The sequence below is a fragment of the Crotalus tigris genome, unplaced genomic scaffold (genome assembly GCF_016545835.1).
Source record: "Crotalus tigris isolate CLP2741 ecotype Arizona unplaced genomic scaffold, ASM1654583v1 scf7180000019500.377444, whole genome shotgun sequence".
NCBI classification, from domain to species: domain Eukaryota; kingdom Metazoa; phylum Chordata; class Lepidosauria; order Squamata; family Viperidae; genus Crotalus; species Crotalus tigris.
Genome location: NW_024097568.1, coordinates 265,629 through 282,737, shown reverse-complemented (window position 1 = coordinate 282,737; position 17,109 = coordinate 265,629). Strand labels below are relative to the sequence as shown.

Sequence of the window (17,109 nt, the reverse complement as noted above, 5' to 3'; positions counted from 1 at the left end):
AGAATGGGACTTTTGGCGGGCTCAGCAGGGCAGAGACAGCCTGGACAATTCCTATTGGCTTTTGAAAGCCAATAAATTAGACTCTATTCAAGACAGTCTATTCTATTGGCTTTCAAAAGCCAATAGAATAAAAGGGAGTAGCACAGCTAAGGAAAAGGGGGGAAAAATGGCAGACTGCGTTGATTGGCGACCCCCGTGAAATGGTCGTTCGACCCCAAATGGGGTCGCGACCCACAGGCTGAGAACCACTGACTTAAGCAATCAATGTTAAACACATACAATTGCTGTGGAATGCCTGGGACTCAGTTGAGGAAATTTTTGGCTGCGTCTGTACCATCCTGGGAAGAAATGTGGCTGCTTTAATGAGTCACAGACCGATTTCTCCAGTTGAGTCCCACACATTCCAGAATCGCAACCCTAAAACTTTGCATAGCCATATCGTCGACTTCATTTGGCCTAAGTAGAAGGGCAGGGGAAAGGGAAGGGGAAGATAATGAGCTGTGATGACACAGTGGTTACAATGCAGTATTGCAGGCTAACTCTGCTTACTGCCAGGAGTTCGATCCTGACTGGCTCAAGGTTGACTCAGCCTTCCATCCTTCCGATGTCAGTAAAATGAGGACCCAAATTGTTGGGGGCAAGATGCCGACTATGTAAACTGCTTAGAGCACGGGTCCCCAACCCCCAGTCCGTGGACCAGCACTGGGCTGCGGCATGCCAGAAACTAGGCCAGGGGTAGGCAACCTTGGTTCTTTTATGACTCGTGGACTTCAACTCCCAGAATTCATGAGCCAGCACGGCTCAGCTTGGAAACCTCTCCCTTTCTCCTCAACATGGCTGGCTCAGGAATTCTGGGAGTTGAAGTCCACCAGTCATAAAAGAGCCAAGGTTGCCTACCCCTGAACTAGGCCATGCAAACAAGCAAAGCCCCAACCATGCCCCTTCCCGTCTGTGGAAAAACCACTCTCCATGGTAGTGGTCTCTGGTGCCCAAATGATTGGCGGCTGCTGGCTTAGAGAGTGCTTTAAAGCAGCAGCCCCTGACCTTTTGGGCACCAAGGACTAGTTCCATGGAGAGAAATTTTTCCACAGACCAGAGGGACCCTGGTTTCCCGTGCTGGGAACAGGGCTTCGCTTGTTTGCGCAGACCAGTTGCTGACATGCCGCGGACTGTTGCTGGTCCACGGATCGGGGGTTGGGGACCTCTGCTGTAACGCACTATGAAGCAGTATATAAGTCTAAGTGCTATAGCTATTTTCTATTTCATTGCTCTTATTAATTATCAGACTTGGTGTTAAAAAGGGGGCTGGCTGGGATGATTCGTAGGTAATTTTGCACTGATATCTGTGTGCAGCAGGGTAAAGTTGGGTTAAGGGTTGGGGTTAGGGTTAGGTAAAGGGTTAGTGTTAGAGGTTAGGGTTAAATAAAGGCTTAGGGTTGGGATTAGGGTTAGGTAAAGGGTTAGTGTTAGAGGTTAGGGTTAGGTAAAGGGTTAGGGTTAGGTAAAGAGTTAGGGTTAGGTAAAGGGTTGGGGTTAGTGTTAGGTAAAGGGTTAGTGTTAGAGGTTAGGGTTAGGTAAAGGGTTAGTGTTAGGGGTTGGGCTTAGGAGTTGGGGTTAGGGTTAGGGTTAAGTAAAGTGTTAGGGTTAGTGTTAGAGGTTAGGGTTGGTGGAGGTGATAAAAACACTGAAGATTCACTTTTCATGGCGATTCCCTCTTTCTTTCTCCCTAGAACCCGCGGGGGTGTGCTGCCACCGCCCTCAAGTATTCCAAGAGGGGCACCAGCGCCCCGGGGAGTCCCCTCCGGCAGAGGTCCCATCAGCCGTGGTCGTAGCCTTATCACTCCCAGAGCAAGAGGAGTTCCGCCATCTGCAGGTTACCGACCTCTCCCCCCACTCCCGGCACAGGATACCTATGGGGAATATGTGAGTACTTACCTCCCAAAATAAGGGGTGCATGTCTGAGCTGTTATGGGAACTGGCTCACCTTTACGCCTTGATCTAGGACTAGGTGGGCCTCGACTTAACAACGTTTACTGATGGTTCGAAGTTGCAATGGCACTGGGGGAAAAAATGATCCATGACAGTGTTTCACACTTAACCACCACTTTAACATGCCCATGGTCACGTGATCGAAATTCATCCGCTCGGCAGCTGGTTCCCATTTATGACGGTGGCAGTGCCATGTGATCCTCCTTTTGCAAGCCTCGGGGAAGCAAATCAGTGGGGAAGCTGGGGCTTCCTCAACAACTAACCTAACACAGGGGTCTTCAACCCTTGGCAACTTTTAAGACTTGTGGACTTCAATTCCCAGAATTCCTCAGCCAGCCAAGCTGGCTGAGGAATTCTGGGAGTTGAAGTCCACAAGTCATAAAAGGGCCAAGTTTGAAGACCCCTGTTCTAGATCAGTGGTGGCAAACCTATCCAGAGGTGGCACTCAGAGCCCTCTCTGTGGGCACACTCGTCATGCCCCGGAGATGGCAACTGTCCCTCTTCAACCAGCCGCCCATTAACTCGCTGAGGTCCCACATGGCCAGATGCATCCCAGCACCCATGCACTCACTGGCCTCTGTGTGCAGGGGCAGATGGTGTCAGGCAGTAGCCGCCCCGGCCCCTGCCTCGCCTTGCCCTGTGACAATGGCACCCCTGCCCTGCCTCACCTTGCCTTGCCTCCTGCCCACCGCCCCACCTGCCAGAGACCCCTGGATCTCCCCCAACCCTGCCCGCCCCCCCACAGGTATCCCTCCCCACGAGCAACATCAAGGTGATCATGCCCACCTTGGCCACATACCCCCAATCTGCCATGACCACAGCCACGCCCATCCAGTGGGCCACACCCACCTGGCACCCGGCGATAAATAAGTGGGTCTTGGGTTGCAGTTTGGGCACTCGGTCTCTATAAGGTTCGCCATCACTGTTCTAGATATTCTCCAGCAGGCTCCTGGGAGTTGAAATCCACCAGTCTTAAAATTGCCATGGTTGGGGATCTCTGACTTAACAGTTGCAGTGATGCACTTAACAAGTGTGGCAAACTTAACAGGTGTCGTAAAATGGGGGCAGAGCTGCCTTAACAACTGTCTTGCTTAATAACGGAACTTTTGGGCTCAGTTGTAGTCGTAAGTCGGGGGGGGGGCGACCTGTAATCTTGATGGTCAGACAGAGTTCCAAAGCCCACAATGCTGCATAATTTCTTTGCAACCTTTTAAAGAAAGAATGTGTTTCCCCGTTCACTGGGAAGCAGGTAACTCTTGGTCCTCGCCCTCTCCTGCTTTGGGAGAAAAACGTGTGGCGAAGGAGGTAATGAGCAAATGCTCTTGGATAGTTCCCACACGGAAGGGAGACAGCTCCATTTGGGCTGGTTGCAGCCCAGTTGCATCTCTCTGCTTTCCGGGAATCTGTTTGCAGGCTTGCCACAGACCACGTTGATCATCGCTTGAAGTGCTTTTGCAATTAGATAAGATAACCTTTATTGTCATTTTTTTTACTGTGGGCACAACTGCACGCATCAAAAATGAAATTTAGTTGCCCGCTCTCAAAGTGAAACACATACATGACACACACCTAAAACATACTATGTACAACCTATGTATAGACCCACATCCCTACATATACGTAGCAAATAAATATTTAAATACTGTCCATCCTTAATATATAACGGAAGGAGGAAGCTTGAGAGTTCACACGGTTAATGCTGTATGGAATGAAACTATGGCTGAATCTGGATGTTCTGCTACGGATACCACGAAGCCTCCTCCCAGAAGGTAACAAAGAAAACAGTTTGTGAAGAGGATTTGTTGTGTCCCGGACAATCTTGTGGACCCTGCTTAAGCAACGCTTCTGTGCTATGTCCTGGATGGGAGGGAGGGAGCTGCCAATGATCTTTTCGGCCATCCTCACCACTCTCTGCACCGCCTTCCTGTCTGAAGCAGGGATGCTTCCAAACCAGACTGTGATGCTGTATGACAGGATGCTCTCGATCGTCCCTCTGTAGAAAGTGGTCAAGACAGAGGAAGGAAGGTGTGTTTTCCTCATGCGATGAAGAAAAAGCAGGCGTTGCTGTGCCTGCTTCACCAGTGTCTCACTGTTGAGTGACCAAGAGACCATTATGGAGTTGGTTGACACTATCATACCTACAGGTCATCCATGACTTAGGACCAGATTTTTCCTTGGCCCAAGAAGGTGATTGTTAATTAAGTTGAGCTCAGTTTTTCCACCCATTTTGCTACGGTTATTAAGCAAACCCAGCTTCTCCCCTGCTTGTCAGAAGCCAACTGGAAAGGTTGCAAATGGCTGTCACACGACCGTGGTCCTTGTAAACATTGCAAATGCATGGCGGTTGCCAAGAAACCCAAATTTTGATTACGTGACCGTGGAGATACTGTGACAATCATAAGTCATTTTTTTTTCCCCAGTGCTGTTATAAACTTCAAACAGTTGCTAAAAGAATGGTTGTAAGTTCAAGGATTATCCGTATCCTGATGATGGTCTAGCATAGTGTTTCCCAAACTTGACAATTTTAAGGCATGTGGACTTCAACTCCCAGAATTCCACAGCCAGCGTTGCTGGCTGTGAAATTCTGGGAGTTGAAGTCCTCATGCCTTAAAATTGTCAAGTTTGGGAAACACTGGTCTAGCAGAAACTTAGTGCAGAGTGTAACCTATTCTCGGAATACTGTCCCTCATGATACTATCAGTTTATGCTTCCAAGGGTTGGGTCTCACTACTCTTGTGTTCCTTTTGCAGTGACTGCCGACCTTTCTGATCACAAAACTGTTTGCTTGTTTCCCAACAAAATTTGCCGCTCATTGAACTACAGCTAGCAGCAGTGATTTTTTTTTTTCGAGAAACACCACCAGATATATAACTCTGATCTGAATAATTACTACATCAAACCGATCAATGAATGAATGCAGGCGGTTGTTAGTTAATAACCTTCAAACCAACTGTTTCTCATTAGATCCATTTTTGCAAAGTGGTCTCGTGGCACACGTTGACTTGTTGACAGCAGCATCTGTTGGAAAACAGATTGCAAGAATTAAAACGTTAGAACTATACCCCATTGTGCCACTAGCCAGATAAAGAATGTCTTAGATAACCAAGGAAATGTCCTAACGTTAGATTCATAAAAAAGAAAGGCGACCTCAAGAAGGTCTTTTAAAAATGGTTAAAAGCTGGTAGGTGAAATTTTCCAAGTCTGGAGGTAATTGAGCATCGTGCATTGGACTATCTTGCTGAATCTGCAAAGGTCAATGTTTGTCTCATGTTCTCCTAAATATTAGTTCCATTTTTCTTCTCATGTCCGAAATGAACAAAATAAACTTAATGAGATCCTTCTGTATTTAAAAGGCAGCTTGTGTCAGCAAACGTGAAGTTGTTAAAGTGCTTGGAATGTAAGGATAAGGGACCAGGGAGATATTTGGGCAATAACTGTCTGAATTCATAGCAAAAAAGAAAATTAAACTTGCAGTAAATAAAGGCTAGAATTCCTCCTGATTTTTAATAGCTTTGTTGGCTGTTTATGTCTGTGTGTGGCAGTAAGCTTAATACGGAGGCAGGTATATGAATTTACAAAGTCTAACATTATTTTTGAGCGGTTAATAAAATCTTTAATGAAAGAGTAATAGGTTTATCCTACATTATTTCTTGGAAGACTTTACCAGAAATTTATCAAATTAACTAGTACAAATTAGCCCCCCCCCCCAAAAAAAATCTAAGGGATCTGCGCTTCTAACATGGCAGAGCAAAATATCTTTTTTTCCAAACGGAAACATGGTTTTCAGAGAAATTTAACCCCTCGTAGATATCAGATGGGGACGCCATCTGATATCATATAAATTAAGATGTATGAATCCAGCAAGTGTCATGGTTCGACAACGTGCAACAGATTTTGAGGGAGATTTTCTCATAAATTAAAATGTTAAATGCCAGTTTTTATACAGGCAGTCTTTCAACATGCAACTACAGTTGAGCCTGGAATTTTGGTCGCTAAGTGATGCAATTGTTTCGCGAGTCATCCCATGATTGGTCCCATTTATATGACCATTTTGACTACGGTCATTAAGCGAATGAATCATTGTGATCATTAAGCATATCTAGCTTCCACAAATGACATTGCTTGTCAGAAACTGGCTGGGAAGGTTGCAAATTGTGACCAGTGAACACTACAACCAGTTGTATATATTGCCCAGTGCCTAAGTTTCAATCACATGACTTTGTGGATGATATATACCGGTTGTAATTTGAGGACAGGCCTTAAATCTTTTTTTTTCCCCTGAGGCTGTTGTGATTTTGAACCATCGTTAAACAAAGGGTCATAAGTTGAGGACTACTTTTATCTGTCTTTTTTTTTCAAAATTGACTGTGGCACGAGGCCCAGGGTCCACTTCTCTCACAAGATGAGTGGCTATATAAATTTGTTTAATAAATAAATCCAGAACTCTGTTTTTAGAATACTGCAGTGGGTAAAGTAATTTAATTCCCGAGCCACACCTAAGAAGCTCCTGTCAGCAGGATTTATTTATTTATTTATTTTGTATGATTTGAGCTACTACCCAGAGTTGCAGTGGCATTTTAAAGGATTATGTGATAGCAGACATTGTATTTGCTGGATGGTCAATGCTCCCTTCCCTGCAGGAGTTCAGATCAGCCTTCGTGCATCCCTCATCCCTTTTTCCCCTATAGCAACAATTTTGTGAGCTCTGTTGTGCTGCAACAAAAAAAGAGAGAGGTTGGGCCAAATCACCCGTCACGTTTCTTCAAAGGAGGGTAAACTTAAACCTGGGTCTCTGCAATTCTTTCCAGCATCTTAAACACTCACCCGCTGGCTGTCACTAAAATTGAGAGGGCTCATCTAGCTTTTCGCAGGTTTTTTAATTCAAGGGTCAAAGGTACAAGGACAGGAAACTGGGATAAAGCCCAGTCTAAAATATGAACAGATCGAGCTCCTGTGGGAGATTATTTTGCCTTTCCAAAAACTTTGCTGAGTCTCATTTTTCTTCAAATTCACTTTTCCCGAAAGCTATTTAAAACGCCAGCTTCTGGAGGCAGGTTGTTCCACTGATTAATTGTTCTAACTGTCAGGAAGCTTCTCCTTAGTTCTAGGTTGCTTCTCTCTTTGGTTAGTTTAACTAGACATACCCAATTCCAGCAACCATTCCTCATATGTTTTAGCCTCCAGTCCCCTAATCATCTTTGTTGCTCTTCTCTGTACTCTTTCTAGAGTCTCAATGTCTTTTTTACATCATGGTGACCAAAACTGGGTGCAGTATTCCAAGTGTGGCCTTACCAAGGCATTGTAAAGTAGTATTAACACTTCACATGATCTTGATTCTATCCCTCTGTTAATGCAGCCCAGCACTGTGTTGGTCGTGTTTGTTGCACTGGCCAGAGTTGGTGGGTTGTTTTTTTTCTCTTCCCAGCAAAGTTCTGCCCAATTATCCCTTGAAATCCAATTAGCGAAGTGTAAACCAGGCATCTGTTTGGAAAATTAGTCAGCTGGTTGGCTCAGAAGCCCGTTTAGCAAAGCCCCAAGCTGGATTCAGGAGGTATCAGCCAACACTTCACAAGCACTTTCAACAAACACCTGGTAGAAAAGTATTCCAACTACCTTTAAAGAATGCTGTCTCTTAGCACTTGTTATAAATTTAAGGGCAGCACTCAACAAGCTTTGGGCAAAACTGGGAGCTTCCTACATAAATCACCATCTTCTCCTTTTGCCGTGGGTATGGTAGAGGTTGTGCACCTGTTTGAGGACACAGGGGGGAATTTACTGAATGCTAAATGGTCGAAACCTCTTCTGCATATTTAGAAAAATAGTATAATTCCAAAGCAGCTAAAGGCAGAATAGGAAGCAATGGAAGAGAATGGAGAGAAGCAAGCTGCAGTAGATCTAAGGAGAAATTTGCTGTCGGTGAGAATAATTAACCAACTTGCCTCCAGAAATTGTGGGTGCTCCGACACGGGAGGGTTTTTAAGAAGACAAATGGACAACCATTTGTCTGAAATGGTATAGAATCTCCTGCTTGAGCAGGGGATTGGGCTAGAACAGGGGTAGGCAACCTTGGCTCTTCTATGACTTATGGACTTCAATACCCAGAATTCCTGAACCAGCCATGCCGACTCAGGAATTCTGGGAGTTGAAGTCCACAAGTCATAAAAGAGCCAAGGTTGCCTATCCCTGCACTAGAAGATCTCCAAGGTCCCTTCCAGCTCTGATGTTCTGTGTTCTAAAGTTATGGATTGTGATCAGAGCCTACCTGCACATGACAGACAAGTACCTTTCACACATTTGAGCCTTTAATGGTCTCATAAAAATAAAAGCATGCTCAGTTTGGACTATGTTATTTGGATTGTGAGGAAGGGAAGAGAAAGCTAGTTTAGCAAAACGTAACAAATGAAATAAACAAGGGCATATCTAATAGTTATTGTCCTAAATATTTCTTGTCCTGAAGGCAGGACAAGAAGCAATAAATGGAAAGTAATGAAGGAGAGAACCAACCTACAACTGAGGAAAAGATTTCCTGACAGTTAGAACAATTAACCAGTGGAACAACCTGCCTCCAGAAGTTGTGAATGCTCCAACACTGCAGGTTTTTATGAGGAGACTGGACGGCCATTTGTCTGAAATGGTATTGGGTTTCCTGCCTGAGCAGGGGGTTGGACTAGAAGACCTAGAAGGTCCCTTCCAACTCTTATTATTCTGTTAATTCTGTTGCATCAAAATTCTCAAGACAGATTCAATGCAACCACTGACGTTACTTTTCCCATTCTTCTCACATGCAAAGATGCATCCCCTTTTTTTCATTTCTGTATTCCTTCCATTATTTCAGCAAAACCTGGATTTTCCCTTCTGGAGTCAGTCAGCAGCCATGTCTCAGTGTTCTTTATGCAGTCCTTTTGAGCATACAAATGGATTTTAAGCCAGGGGCTCCAAGGTCTTGCCTTGGATTGCAGAGAGAGAAGACTGGCCATCAACTATGATAAAACAAAAATAATCCTGGTTACCAAGAGACTGGCCAGCTGCAGGCATAGCTGAAACTTTAATGGCTGCTGTAGAGCACAGACTGAACATCCAGGATTTTAATCCTTACCTGTATGGAGAAGAGGTTACCTGTATGGAGAAGAGGCCAGGAGAGTTGCTAACATTCGTAGGTGGGCTTGTGGTTACATCCCCACCACTCTAAATGTGTCAGAGCAAAAACTTTTTGTACCTTACACAAGTCACAGATTTGTCCTAGAAGAAGTCTAGGCCAACCTTTTAGAGCACGTTTAGAATGTCTTGGTCACGGGTCGGCAACCCGTGGCTCCAGAGCCGCATGTGGTTCTTTGCGCCTTCTCCTGCGGCTACCAGCCTCCTCTGCCATTTGCAGAGACAGAGAGAGGCACTTGCGCTTCCCTTCTCTCTCTCTCTCTCTCTCTCTCTCTCTCTCTCTCTCTCTCTCTCTCTGTGTGTGTGTGTGTGTGTGTGTGTGTGTGTGTGTGTAAAAAAGAGAGTAGCCTCACGCTGTTCTTCGATGAGCTGACAAACTTATTGGGCGGGGCTCCTGCCTAGGCTGTGTCTCTGCAGAAAGCAGGAAGGGCAGGGGAGAGCCAGCCCAATAAGAATGTGTGTCAACTTGTTGGACAATAGCGTGAAGCCAGCTTGCCAGGTGAGCAGAAGATCGGAGAGAGGGGGAGAGAGAGAGAGAGAGAGGAAAGAGAGAGGGAGAGAGATAGAGAAAGAGAGAGAGAGAGAGGAAAGAGAGAGGGAGAGAGATAGAAAAAGAGGGAGAGAGAGAGAACTCATGCATAGCATCCTCTATTTCTTTTTAATTAAACTCTTCAATCCAAGCCCTCCTCTGGCACTGCATGTAAGTTTTGCGGCTCCCAGTGTTTTCTTTTCTGTAGGAAACGGGTCCAAGTGGCTCTTTGAGTGTTTATGGTTGCCGGCCCCTGGTCTTGGTGAATCTCCAAGCCTTAACTTTGTTTGGTATCTGGATTCATTTCTTTAGAGTGTGCCTGGCTAAGGAATTCTGGGGGTTGAAGTCCACAAATCATAAAAGAGCCAAGTCTGAAGACCCCTGCTTTAGAGGATTGGATGATGTTTTGCCATACAAAATGCTGGCTAAAATTGATCTTGATTGATGACTCTGTTGTTCCTTTGCTCATTCACGATACTTTTCTCTCATCCTGAAGGAAAGGAATTGATTTGGATTTAAAATCCTGCGGTATTTCAGCCCAGGGGTTGATCTTCCTTGTCTCTGAGAGCACCCTGGTGAAGCAGTGGATCCTTGATCCTAATCTTTAGAAAGATCTGAGTTCAGTTTGCATCTCGGCGCCTTGTTTGGAAAGCCTTTTATCCCAGCCAATAGCCTAGGAAACGTAGGGAGATCCTTATCAAAGATCAGTTTAAATTCTCTCCCTTCCATGTTAATATTACTGGAAGGGAGATTTGATATGGTTCCAGTGCCATAGTGGTTATGCCCTTCAAGCATGGAGAAATGAAGACTGTCACACATGCTATTGCTTTGTTCTTTGATTGAGACAAATGTTCTCTGCATAGTACATAATCTCTAAAGCAGATGCCAGATTCTGTCTGTAGTCATTGCTGCTTCGGATGCTGGGAAAATTGGGTCAGTATGTAGTTCGACATATGTCACGTACATACATAATAAACATTCTCAATGTAGTATATTTATTTTAGCATCTGTGTTGCCTCTCCCCTGGGTGTTTTTTCAAAAGGGAACCGGACTTCCTTGAATTTCCTTGAAGACGTTTCACTTCTCATCCAAGAAGCTTCTTCAGTTCAGAACGGAAGAAGCTTCTTGGATGAGAAACAAAATGGCATCAGGGGAAAACTAAGGAAGTCCAGTTGCCTTTTAAAAAAGCACCTTTGGGACAACCATGACCTGGATGACTGAGAATCTCCATGGACATCTGTTTAGCTTGATTCCCCCCCTTGTTTATTTTCCCTTGTCCAGTGCAGTTAATTTGACCATAAGCAAAGATAAAACAATTTTCTGATTAGTGGTTTCCCATGTCCTCCCCTTCAAATGTTCCTAAGATGTTTGCTTGTCCTGGGATTTGCAATTCCATTTTCCTTCTTTTCAGACACTGAATTAGACATGGGCTAATTTTTACTGAGTGCTTAAATCAGTCTCGCTGGCATCTCTCTGTGAATTTAAGTCCAGGAAAGAGTGATTTTTTTTCTTTCAGTCAGATAGACAGATGTTCTGATGGAATTCTTGAATTGTAATGCTGCCTTTATGTGGGCTTGCCTTTCCAGGAATATGATGATGGTTACGGCACTTCGTATGATGAACAGAGTTACGATTCCTATGATAACAGCTATAACACTTCGGCACAAAGGTAAGGGAACGACGCCTCTCATGCGCTTAGCTGGAATCGCCATCTTTTAACAGGGTTGGACGTTTCGGCTGTAGCTGGCTGGGTTGAAGGATAGTTTGGTGGACAGCGATTAATATTTATATGTTATTTATGTGGAAGGGTGTAGGTTTATACATGCGTTGTATGTAGCATGTTTAAAATGTGTGTTACGTGTGTGTACGCTTTTGAGAGTAGGCAACAAAACTTCATTTGTAATGCGTGCCAGTTGTGCCCACAGTAAAAAAAAATAACAGTAAAGGTTGTCTGTCTGTCTGCCTGCCTGCCTGCCTACCTACTTATCTTCTGTGGAAGATGTCAGAGAGTTAATGGAGTTTTTAGGTAGGGAAAAACAGTGATTCCCTCCAAAGCATTTGGGAGAGTTCAGGAAATCTTGCCTAACCAGAGGGTCTCCTTTCCGTTTCCATCATGGCAGCTCTTCAATTGTAGAAATGAAGGACATGTTCATGTTGGAGTAAAATAGCGTGTAGGTATCTGGGTATATAAATTGACGACTTTATGCTCTCAGAAAGCCCAATTATGTTGGGCTATATCAGGGGTAGGCCACCTTGGCTCTTTTATGACACATGAACTTCAACTCCCAGAATTCCTGAGCCAGCATGGCTCAGCTTGGAAACCTCTCCCTTTCTCCTCAGCATGGCTGGCCCAGGAATTCTGGGAGTTGAAGTCCACGAGTCATAAAAGAGCCAAGGTTGCCTACTCCTGGCCTAGGCCTAGGCCGCTGTATGACTCGTGGACTTCAACTCCCAGAATTCCTGAGCTAGCATGTCTTAGCTTGGAAACCTCTCCCTTTCCCCTCAGCATGGCTGGCTCAGGAATTCTGGAAGTTGAAGTCCACGAGTCATAAAAGAGCCAAGGTTGCCTGCCCCTGGCCTAGATAGGAAGCTTGGTTCTATTATGACTCATGGACTTCAACTCCCAGAATTCCTGAGCCAGCATGGCTCAGCTTGGAAACCTCTCCCTTTCCCCTCAGCATGGCTGGCTCAGGAATTCTGGGAGTTGAAGTCCACGAGTCATAAAAGAGCCAAGTTTGCCTGCCCCTGGCCTAGATAGGAAGCTTGGTTCTGTTATGACTCATGGACTTCAACTCCCAGAATTCCTGAGCCAGCATGGCTCAGCTTGGAAACCTCTCCCTTTCCCCTCAGCATGGCTGGCTCAGGAATTCTGGGAGTTGAAGTCCACGAGTCATCAAAGAGCCAAGGTTGCCTACCCCTGGCCTATACAGCCTGTGGACATAGGAGAGGTTCTCTTGCTCTCTTGCTGTAGCCTGTTAGCGACATGAGCTTTCTTGCAGTTAACGTCGATATTCGCGGTTGACCTCACCTCTTTGCGCTGCTGACTCATACCATGGATGTCTTCATTACAACCCCACCTAGCATTTCTCTTCTAATGATCAACATTTTACTTCTACATTTTAAAATTTGCCCCCTGCCTCGTTTTCATTTCACGGTTACCTTGTTTTCCTTCTACTTCTTTGGTTTTATTTTGGGATAATTTTATGGCCGCTTGTAAACCGCTTCAGGGTTTTCCTGTGGTGAGAAACGGTATAGAAATAGTATACTTTTATAAATAACCGGATAGTGTCGCCTTCTTTCAAAATGCCCTGGACAAATTAGATGTTAAGTTTTTATTTATTGCTACCTTGCATAATTTTTGTGCCAGGAAGGTCTATATGCCTGTGCACTGAAGCAGTCGGAACGGTGTTTCAGGTGCTGTAAGCTTTTAAATGCCATTGGAGGGATTTCTTTAAAATGCTGAGCTAAAATGTAATTGCGAAGACTTAAAATGATTTAAAGGATTATCTTACAAACTGGAAGCCAATTTCAGCCGCTACTACCTAACTATTCTTCTTGTTCTTTTGAAGGGAATTCAATGCATTGTAATTCACAGATGTTGTAGCAAGATAGAGAGATGGCTGGATAGATGGATTTATTTACTTAGAGGAATTACTTTTGACAACTGGCTGCAGGTATATAAGATCCATTGGGGTTTGTGCCTGGCTTCATTCACTCAGCTCCATTGACTACAGAGAAATATGACATGGGCAATAATGTTCAGAGGAGATTAACATCAATTTGCATAACTTTAATTGAGACAAGCCAATGCAGAGACCGTCTAGAACACGGGTGTCAAACTGCTGGCCCATGGGCCAGATGTGTCATGGGGAAGCCACGCCCACCCCAGTTCCAGCAAGGGGGGGGAAATGGCGATACGTCGTGACACGTCACAACAGCCCCGGTCTAGAAAGCCACAATAACTGAATTCTAAAAAACAGTGTTGTAGATGTTGAAGACTGTACATCTCTGAACTTGGTTGTTTTGAGAGAATCTATTCAATACTCAGAATATATTTTGATCCTCCAAATTAAAGACATAAAACAGCTGGATATTTGTAAGCAAGGTTAGCTAGGAGGCTTTAAACCATCATTTCTTGAACGCTACCCTTTGTAACTTGCTCAGTTTTTATTCTTTAAAGTAACTGGCTGGTTGATCTTTGCACCGCTTCTCTGTAACTCCCTATGTTAATCTTTGTGCTACAAATGAAGTTAGACAGCATTGTGGAACTCCCTTATAAGTCTTGAACTACATTCCACTAATCTTAGTGTCAAAGCCAAAAGAATTTGTTACTTGACTGGTCCAGAACAATTCCATTATAAAGTCCTTCTGAACAGAAACAAATGTAAAACCGGAATTTGTAACAAGCGTAGTCCACAAACTGTGTTTTAAATGCATTTTGTAAAGACAAGACAGTCCTAGTATGTGTAATCTGCTGGGCACAAAACACTTGCGATGCACAAAATTAGGCCACTAGGCCTAATTGTGGGTTTTTGCCGTCTCCCACACAAGTGTTTGCAGAGGCAATAATAGGGGCAAATGCAAGCCATTGCTGATAAATCTGTTGCTGATGTCAGCCCGCTATTTAATGTTCTCTAGCACACATAAGATTTATCACAGAGGAATTATGGAGTAATGGTAGAGTATAGAAACAGAGTCCACCAGGGAGATGTACTACATCATTTGGATTTAGCGCTACCATCTGCTTAATAGCGCTCAGATCACTACCAAGATACTTATGATCAGCCATTCATGGCAGTGACAGATGCTGGAAGAGAGTTAACATGGCAGAGAATGAAGTTTGTTACTAAAACTCAGAAGATGTGACCAGCTTTCAGAAAAAGAAGGAATTTGTTTCCCACCAAGTGTCCAAAGGAAGGATTGCTTTTATCCTGATTTCTTAATAGTCTCTTATATTAAACATATAGTTTTGGAATTCTCAAGAAATAGCCATTTCAGCATAAGGGTGTGGGGAGGGGACAGGAGAAGGAAGGGGAAGGGAGAAGAGAGGAGAGAAGGAGGAGAGGAGAAACTCATAAAAATATAAGTTGATCCTCTAGGGTCTTTGGTGCTTTCTGGATGTTTTTTGACAGATGTTTCATTACCCAACTAGGTAACATCATCAGTGCTACAAGGGAGGAGGGTTGCTTTCTGTTTATATACAAGTGGCTTGCCCTGTCAATGCTGGTGGGAGTTTTGTAGTTCAACAACACTTGATTCAACAACACTGTCAGGGCAAGTCACTTGTATATAAACAAAGAGCAAATACCACTCCCTTCTAGCGCTGATGATGGTAGGTAGTTAGGTATGTTTGCAAAAATAAAACAAGATGAAAGAGCACGAAGGACCCCACAGTTCAATCCTGTGCTACAAATATTCTCTTCTATCAATTCCTCAAGGAATTTTTAATGTTTCCACAATAGCACACTTATTAATGATGGATAGGTTTGCTACCACATCTTTGAATGAGGCTGCTGGCTAATTCATGGAGTTTAGGGGTTGTGAACCAAAATTAAAAGAAAGGGACCTAAAAGTAAGATTTCTGAACTTTACATGCAAGACTGCACATTGCCATTGGGGTGCATGAAGTCCTTGTTAAAATCTCAAGGGTCTCTATTCATTAGTTTTCATCATTAGTTCTTCTTTTTTGTTGTTTTGTTTTCTTTGCCCTTTCTCTTTCACTGTTGTTGACGCCCTCTCCCCCTCTTCCTCCCAAAATTGAGTGGCTTGTATGAATTTGTGGCAGGGCCGCACTGACTGGAAGGTTGGAATTATTTCGATGTTCTCAAGCCACAGTGGAGGACTGAATTGAACGAGCTCCTGAGTCCAATAAGAAAAGAAACAGCAGCCCTAAAAAGTGTATTACCGAGAAATTCTTCTGCTTGTGAAAGCTGTGGCGCCTCTTTCAGAGGTTGAGAGCACCCAAGCTGTGCTTGTGATGCTCTGCAGTTATCAATCACAGGACAAATGATGCTGCATTGTTGGACAGGCACGCGGCAACATTCTTCTTGGGTTTTTAGAGTGGGTGTAATTGGATGATTCAAGTCTTGAAGGCCTGCATTACATTTTGAAACAGTGGCATTGAGATTTTAAAAAACGCTAACGTCGGGCTTCCATTTCTCTGATTTTTATTTGAGTAGAGTACATTGCCAATCATATATATCCAAATAAATACGTTTTAAACACCATCACCTATGCATAGCTACTCGACGGTATCGCTGCTGGTTAATACAGCCTTTTCTCTCTATTGATGTATGCTAAATTTACAAGTGAGGAGTAGCCTTCCAACTCAACACAAAATGAAATAGAAATATAACAACTCATTACTTGGCAATCATTTTTTTTTTTCAGTGCGGCTTTTGTAAATGGAATACTACTCGGGATTTTTTTTCATGCTTTTGCTAAGGAGAAGATTTGAGTGTTTAAATGTGAGCCATCGTATGTTTTCTCAGATTTGTGAGTAAAAGAGATGTTGCTGATGGTCAACAGGTTGGATGAGGACATGATGGTCCTAAGCTCAAATGTGTCACGTCCAAGTCCAGATATTTATATGTGTTTGTGTCTGTGTATACTCTCTCTCTCTCTCTCTGTGTGTGTGTGTGTGTGTGTGTGTGTGTGTGTGTGTGTAGTATACGTATAGTATTTATATGTATAGTATTTATATATGAGGTTTTATAAAGCTTGAATAAAGCCTTAGTAAGATGGCTAGTCTAGATAAAAGAAGGACTAGGGGATGACATGATACCAGTATTGCAATATTTGAGGGGCTGCCACAAAGAAGAGGAGATTCAACCTATTTTCCAAAGCACCTGAAGGCAGGACAAGAATCAGTGGATAGAAACTAATCATTGAGAGAAGCAACCTAGAACCAAGGAGAAATTTCCTGACTGTGAGAACAATTAACCAGTGGAATGGCTTGCCTTCAGAAATCGTTGAAGTTGTTGGCTTTTAAGAAGAGATTTGACAGCCTCTTAATCTGGAATGGTATAGGATCTCCTTCTAGTTTATTTGGCCAAGTGTGGTTAGACACACAAGGAACAAGATGAAAAGATGGTGTGTAGCAGTATTTCTCAACTTGGGTACCTTTAAGGTGAGTGGATCCTGGCTGGAGAATTCTGGGAGTTGATGTGAAACACTGGTGTGGGGAATGAGCTAAGACAGGGGTCTTCCAACTTGGCCCTTTTATGACTTGTGGACTTCAATTCCCAGAATTCCTCAGCCAGCGTGCCTGGCTGAGGAATTCTGAGAGTTGAAGTCCACAAGTCATAAAAGGGCCAGGTTTGAAGACCCCTGAGCTGAATAGAAGGACTGAAAACCAAATGCAGCTCTATACTCATTATTCTTAAAAAGAATTTTAAAAAAAAAACCCTTTTCCCATTTGAAACATTGCACTATGT

The 17,109-nt window shown here is 43.8% G+C and overlaps 1 protein-coding gene across 1 annotated transcript in view; it reads left to right on the top strand.

Annotated features, from left to right (window-relative positions):
• Window positions 1-17,109, top strand: part of KHDRBS3 (KH RNA binding domain containing, signal transduction associated 3) — a 106,586-nt gene that overhangs the window by 72,300 nt on the left and 17,177 nt on the right. Inside the window, exons 6-7 of the mRNA XM_039362976.1 lie at window positions 1,731-1,923; window positions 11,260-11,342. Of these exons, the coding sequence (XP_039218910.1) occupies window positions 1,731-1,923; window positions 11,260-11,342 (276 nt within the window). The remainder of the gene's footprint in view (window positions 1-1,730; window positions 1,924-11,259; window positions 11,343-17,109) is intronic.